The 7,428-nt window shown below is 42.9% G+C and overlaps 2 protein-coding genes across 2 annotated transcripts; both read left to right on the top strand.

Annotated features, from left to right (window-relative positions):
- Positions 1 to 1,242: 1,242 nt before the first annotated feature.
- Positions 1,243 to 2,226, top strand: C922_00966 (hypothetical protein; the record flags this gene model as incomplete). The annotated part of the gene is made up of 1 exon (XM_008816575.1): positions 1,243 to 2,226. The coding sequence occupies one exon, from the start codon at positions 1,243 to 1,245 to the stop codon at positions 2,224 to 2,226; it is 984 nt and encodes a 327-aa protein (XP_008814797.1).
- Positions 2,227 to 5,369: 3,143 nt separating this feature from the next.
- On the top strand, positions 5,370 to 7,313 carry C922_00967 (poly(A) polymerase; the record flags this gene model as incomplete). The annotated part of the gene is made up of 1 exon (XM_008816576.1): positions 5,370 to 7,313. The coding sequence occupies one exon, from the start codon at positions 5,370 to 5,372 to the stop codon at positions 7,311 to 7,313; it is 1,944 nt and encodes a 647-aa protein (XP_008814798.1).
- Between the last annotated feature and the right edge of the window lie 115 nt (positions 7,314 to 7,428).

The following is a 7,428-nucleotide window of genomic DNA, read 5'->3' on the forward strand; positions in this document are numbered from 1 at the left end:
CTTATGTATACCACTGTAGTGGCCAACTTTGCCCTGCGTATGTGCAGCGTACAATTGGCAGGGGCCAGATACGTTTAAAACAGGCGTTTTTATGCGCGGTGAACTGAGTCTTGTGAAAAAGGCCACGTTTCAGGGGGAAAAAAATTACCAACAAATTGACATAAACGCAAACATATATCTACGTGCATTTATATATATTTATTTACGTGTTCTATGTACATCCTATATGTATGTTTTGCTTCGTACATTGCTTTTACGCGTATACGCCCACGCAGTGGCATCTCGCGAAACGGAACATAATAACATCCGCTTCTATCAATTCTGGGCGCAGGCGTGAAGAGGCGAAAAAAAAAAAAAAAGGAAATTTTATGAAAATATGTAGAAAGAAAAAGAAACAAAATGGTATGAAACATTGTGCATAGTTTCCCTTTTTTTTTTTTCTCTTTTTTCTCTGGGGTGGCAGGGCAAAATCGCATTTTTACGTGACTGCTGATAAAAAGGCAAAATGGGCTGAACGAATTTTGTGGCCCATTTGTGAGCAGCCAAAATGTGTACGCACCTGCACGTATGGAGAAATGTCGCATGGAGAAAATTGGGCAGCTGCGTTGTTTACATTTGCGATGAGCGCACTTCTGGATGGAAGTGGTTGTAGAAGGGGCGTGCTTTAAAGGACGAAAAAAATATACATATGTATGTTATACATGTGTACGTGCACGCTCTCTGATATGTCCACCTGCAAATCGAAAAGTGGGGGCCACGCCCGTGGAGAAGCGAATGCATGAGAGAACCTCCGATCAGTGTTCACCCATTCGCTGCCACAAAATGAAGGCAGTAAGGGGGAATTGTTTCTGTGGATCAAGAGAACTACACCGCTTCGTCATCTCTGCGACATGTGCATAGTCAGAGCGCACAGTAGGTTTTGTTTTGTATACACGGGAAAAATAGTCGACATAAGTGGGGCATATTTTCGTGAGCAAAATAAAGGCGCAAATATGTAGGCGGGTCTCCACACACATGTATTAGACGCCCCTATATTTATGCGTCCATGTCGTGTGCATATATGTGTGTACATTTGGGATGTGTCCCCCTCGTTCACCCATCAATCGAAGCAGCACCTCGTGGGGTACCACCTCAACCTTGAGGAACGTCGAACGGGGATGCGTTAATTTTCCCCCAAAGGATGGGCGTATAAATGTGGGCATGAAAACGCGCTCATGTATCTGCCCATACGAAGCTGCCCAAATGAAATTGCCAAAACTTAAATTGCTAACAGCCGGGGGCGCCAGGCTCTCGCCGCCGTATGTCAACCTCCCCGCTCCGAGAACCTACCAGCAATATGCGGGGGAAGGTCGCTGCATCAACAGGAAAGTCGACCAACTGATAAGGAGCAATGACCTCCATGCAACTGTAATTAGTAAAAACCTCATCAGACATGACATCCCGAATGAGAAAAAATTTAAGCACAAGGTCTTACGTGAAGATGGAGAACCCCAAGTTAGCAGCAAAATGGGGATAGCGGAAGAAGCTACGAAAAGGAGTGCCCCCTTTTTCCTCAACGACAAGTTATTTTACAATCACATTGTCCTTAAATTGATGAATAGAGAAAAAAAAATGAAAACCATTTCGAGTGATTTCTTTTACCATTTAAACAAATTTCATATAAATCATATAAATAACCATTTTGGAGAGAGCTGCTTAGTATTTACCAAGACCTCTAAAATATTTTTCGCTGTGGTGGCTAGCTTTTCTGTTCTTTTAACCTTCTTCCTAGTAGCCTCCTCAAATTATCTGGAATATAATATAATTTTGAAGTATCACATAAAATTCCATTCTCTGCTTTTTTCTTTTTTCTCCGCTTACTATTTGGGTTTACAAGTAGGTAGTTACTATTTTGCCAACAATCTTCACTACATGTATAGCTTCCTCTTTTTAGTAGCCTCCGTTATTTCCATGGGTATGGCTGACTATGCCATATGGCTCTCTTATTATTTTTTAAGCTTAAATTACTTGGCCTTCATAGTTATTAATTACTATAATTTGCGTTTGGGGATCTTCCCTAGTTGCTTATTTCAGAATGTTAATCGCCTTTTTTTCTTTTCCCTTTTGTCAAACTACTTGGCTGTTAATAAGGGGAAATATATCGAACAAAATATACACCGATTGCGCGATGAAGAAGTTGACGCGGGGCGTTTCAGGCTGTTCAAGGTGCTCCCGTATTTTATGTGACATGGACAGGGGTGCAGTCCGCCCGCGGAGTTTGGCGGCCGACAGTCCGTCTATTTTTATGTCAGCTGTTTTACGCTAGTGTTACCCGTCCACACGCCACACTTCTGTATATGTACCCTCATCAACACTGAGTTATTTTTTTTTTATTTTCACTCCTCCTCATGAGAAAAGGAAAAATGCAAACTGTGCACCCCCCTCCTCGCCCCTTTTCACATTTTACAATTCGCGTTTGTGCGTGGACTTATATGCCCCATATCATGGACTGCTCCGTTACTCCTTACTCAAAAGGCACCATTAAAGAAGGTCCACTCGCGTTGACAATATTTTTTATGCCATCGGAAGTTGCAGTTCCCTGCTGCGTAGCATCGCACGTGGGTAATTTTCTGCTGCCCATATGTCGTATACGCGATAAAATATACGACAATGACACCATTTTAGAAAGGTCGACCAACGGAATACTCAATTTATCATTTGAATTGGTTGCACGGTTCCGTTTTGTATCATCTAAAAATGGGCAGAAATGGACCTGTACGAATGTACGAATTATTCTCTTTTAGAAAAAAAGGAATTGTTCATTTGCTAAGTTGATGCGAAGCACGCGCTTAGTGCGCCAAAAAAGATGGCCCCTCATTTTGTGCAAAAAGCGATCTGGCACGCCCCCCGTACATAACTCCGCATGTGTTAGGCATTCGCTACGCATTCGTTACGCACCCATTACCCATACTACACCGAGTCATCACGCATACATCTTGCATACCTCGGGCGCATGTACTTTTTTTCCAGAAAAAAATTCGTAGAGGGTAAATCACCTACCGGTGCTCAGAAGCAGAGTGACAAACAAATGGGCAAACACCGTACCCCTCTGCACTTGCAAAAATGCTTACGCGTACTCATAAATGCAGAAGCTACGACGAATTGCTATGCGCACATATCACGCACGTGATTTTCTTTTCCCCGTCGGGCGTAAGCTGACGAATCAAACTGGAAGGGAAAAACACGCGACGGTGAAGTTTTGGCACAATGCGTATCCAACGGCAAAAAAAAGCGAAGGCGATAAAGTTCACCCTAACAAGCCCGACAAATGCGGCAAAAAGGGAAGATGTAGCAGATGCAAAATTTTCTGTACCGTTCAGTCCCCACTGCTAAGTAGAAAAGAAGGAAGCCTGCGCTCAAACATCCCCCCATCTATACACTTCCCCCTTCTTTGCGTCCACGACATTGCAAACGCTGTTTAAGCGTATGTGCCTACCTGTAGATGACATCCATAGTAAATATGTACATTTCTGCCTGCATGCATTACGTAGCACGATAAACATTTTGGAAGGAAAAAAAAACGCCCACCATATACATCGCCATGTACAACAGTACGTAATACATTTGTGTGGAACTGTTAACAAAGCGCAGCTCACTATTTTGGTCCCAGATGAAGTCATGATTGTACCAAGTGGCAACATATATATTGACATACATTTTACCTGCCTCCACCCTAAGAGAGGACAATTAGTTTAACCCAGTTACCGGAAAATATAAGCCATAACGTTATGTGTGGAAACAACGACGTGAAGGAAATTTTGTTCCTGGGGTGGGTTAGAACACATCCATGTTCGTTTTCCCCCATCGGAAAATGCAGTTTGATGAGCTCTGTCGGTTGCTGTAGCCGACCCCTTTAGGCGCCCCTCCTCTGAACAGTATAGAACACCTTACATGTGGGGTACATCCGTATACCCAGTTCATCTATGTGCTCAGTTCATCTGTATGCGCAGTTCATACGTGCACGCAAAGCTTACCTTTAGTGCTGGACAATTTCCTCATCCAACTGTCGCCCAACCCTGCGTTATAGATCCCCCCACACGCAAAGATAAAACTTTTTTTGTTTTCATGATTTAGATTATTCGTTTTCTATACTCACAGGCAGATAGATGCCGTTCGGGTGCATTCCCCAAGTACACCTAGACGTACGACACACGATAACGCCTGCATGTACATACGCTTAAGTCATATGCTCAGACATACGGCCTGCACGTACGTGCAAGCGGCACATTCTGCAGAAGGAACAACTGTGAGACTTCTTATTTTTTTCGCCCCGTGGTGGTATACACCGATCGTAATGTGCCCTTTCACATGTACCCATATCTGGATATGCACACATATATATATGAATCCACTCACCTACACGCGCTTATGTACACGTTTGTGCGCTTTTTTTGGAGGGCACCAGCATCAGCAGCCGCCCCTGCTGTCTCGGCCGCTGCGCTTTCGAACGACGCATCTCACGTGTTCCGATCGTTGCTTCTGAAGTTTCCCCCTTCGCGCATTTTATTTTTTGTTCATTTTGTATTTATTTGTCTTTTTATTTTTTATTTTTTTTTTTTATTTAATTTTTTAATTCACCCGCCAACCGCTCGCCGTCAACAAGGGCTGCTTCCTAACCTGAGTGATTAAACGTTACGTCCGTTTATTGTATGTGGTTATTGTATGTGCACATGTATGTAGATAAGCGTGTGGGCGAGTTTGCCTGCGCGTATGATGCAATGTGTCGCATACACGTACGTAACCTTTCCGCGTGATTCACCAATTATTTTAGTCATCTAACCATCCAACCATCCAACGATATAACCATTTGAACGCGCGGCTGCTTCCCCCTCCACCCCGGAAGAGTCGCCCCTTTTTTATGTTACATTTATCTGCCCATTTGTACTATGCAATCTTCTCATTCAGTTGAAACACGCTCATCTTTATTTCAACCCCTCTGCACGAGTTCGTTCCAGTGTTTGCCTTTGTTTTTAAGTTTATATGTGTTCTACTTTGTGGACATTTTTCACACCCTTTTTAGTCCCCCACATCCACCTTTTAGTTAACTTTAGCTTTTTTTAAGCCCTTCTGTAGAGTCTTTTTTTTTCTTTTGTTTTCTTTCCCTTTTTTGAACCCACTTTTGATTTTTAACTTGGCGCTTATGCCCTCCTCACCGGGTCGAGACCCCGTTTTTTTTACGTATTTTTTATTGGTTAGCCCTTTTTGACGCCGCATCCCAACGTGGACGCATAGCTGTATATATAGACCGCTTAGACATACCGCTTAGATAGACCGCTTAGACATACCGCTTAGATAGACCGCTTAGACAGACCGCCCTTAAAGCCTTGCCAATGCATACCGTCTACGAAAGCGAAAACCTGCTGGATTGCAGCAACTTCATACTGCGAAGAAAGGAATCAATTGAGGATTTTTTGCAGTTAAGTGACATAAAAGAAGAAAATGAAGACACCTACCTGAATTACAACATAGAATGTGCGCTGAGTAAAAGTCTGGAGGAGGCAGGTGGAAGAAGAGGAGGAGAAGGAGGATTGGGTGGGAAAGACACCTCCTTCCGAAGTAGGAGAGAAACAATAAATAACGAATCGGGCATAGTAGGAGAATTACAGAAAAAGTACAAATACGGAGTGTCAGAACCAATTTCCCTTAATTACCCCTCCGAGGAAGATTTAAAAAAAGGAAATGACGTGGTGGAATTGTTAAAAAGCTACAATCTGTACGAAACGGAACAAGCGCTAAAGAAGAGGGAAAGGGTACTAGGAATGATTAACAAATTATTCCACGAATTTGTTGTGGAAATATCGATAAGTCAAGGGATAAATGAAGAAGACGCAAAACATATACACGGGAATCTGTACACATTTGGTTCCTACCGTTTGGGAGTTATAACCCCTAACAGTGATATCGATTGTATTTTTTTAGCACCTCAAAATATAACCAGGGAAATCTTTTTTAATGAGTTCTACTTAAAATTACAGCAGGATAGAAATGTACGCAAATTGCAATCCCTTCCGGAGACCTACACTCCGATAATTCAATTCATGTATGATGATGTGGACATCGACTTGTTATTAGCAACCTTGCCATATAAGACACTAAAGGATTGCTATTACACACTAGACAATGATTACATTTTAAAAAATCTAGACGAAGTCACGGTGAGGTCTCTTAACGGTATAAGAGTAGCTGATTTGATATTAGCCTCGGTACCCCACAAGGACCACTTTAGAAACACCCTCCGCTACATCAAACTATGGGCAAAAAACAGAGGAATTTACAGCAACATTTTAGGCTTCCTTGGAGGAATTTCATGGGCATTACTAACAGCCAAAATTTGCCAACTTTATCCTAATTATAATGTTAGCCAATTGATATGTAAATTTTTTAGGGTCTATTCTATATGGAATTGGAAGTACCCTGTCCTTATACAAAATATAAACAAGTACAATCATGTAGATGGGTTGAGAAACTTCTCTGTATGGGATCCTGAGAAGAATATCAAAGATAAGTTACACGTGATGCCCATTATCACTCCTGCCTTCCCTTGTATGAACTCAACTCACAATGTCACGTACTGTACGAGGAGCATCCTCATAGATGAGTTTAAGAGGGCCCACTACATTATCAACTATATGGAAATGAATCCAGGTGCGAATGTCACCTTTGTTATGAATCAGGCCAACGGGGTCGTCACTGCGGTCAGCGCGCCGAGCAGTAGTACCGACAGTACTAGCAGCGGCAGCAGCATATGGACAAATGTACTCCAGCCACTTGACCTGTTTGCCACGTACAAACACTTCCTTCACATCCAGGTAATGGCCACCGATGAGCTTATATACAATTCCTGGAAGGGCTGGATTGAAAGCAAAATCAGATTGCTATTCAAAAAATTGGAAACCATTAACGAACTGAAGATAAGACCCTATCCCAAATTCTACGTTTACAAGAAGGACAGGTTTTACTACTGCTCCTCCTTCTTCATAGCACTTGTGTTTTTTTTAAAAAATGTCTACGACAATACATTCAATTTGTCCTATGCCATCCGCGATTTTATCGACATAGTTCTTAACTGGCCGCAAAAAAGCAAGTACCCCAATTCATACAAAATTAATATAAGTTACCAGAAGAAGTCGCAAGTTCTGGAGTTTCTGGCCAGCGTCACGTCGGGAGTAGGCGGCCAGCAGGGAAAGGAACCCGGTGGGGAGGAGAAGCCGCCAAACGGGAATGTGTTGCCCGAAGGGGACGAAGCGGTGCAGCGACGACGTGATCAGCTGTGACGTGGTGAAGCGCCGAAATGTTCAGCGGTGCGTAGGCACATCTGACGTGAGTCACTGCTTATGCGACCACTTCGCTAATGCATCGCAGCGTCACAATGGAGGGTAAGGCACACCA

This window comes from Plasmodium inui (assembly GCF_000524495.1).
Source record: "Plasmodium inui San Antonio 1 unplaced genomic scaffold supercont1.3, whole genome shotgun sequence".
Lineage (NCBI taxonomy): Eukaryota > Apicomplexa > Aconoidasida > Haemosporida > Plasmodiidae > Plasmodium > Plasmodium inui.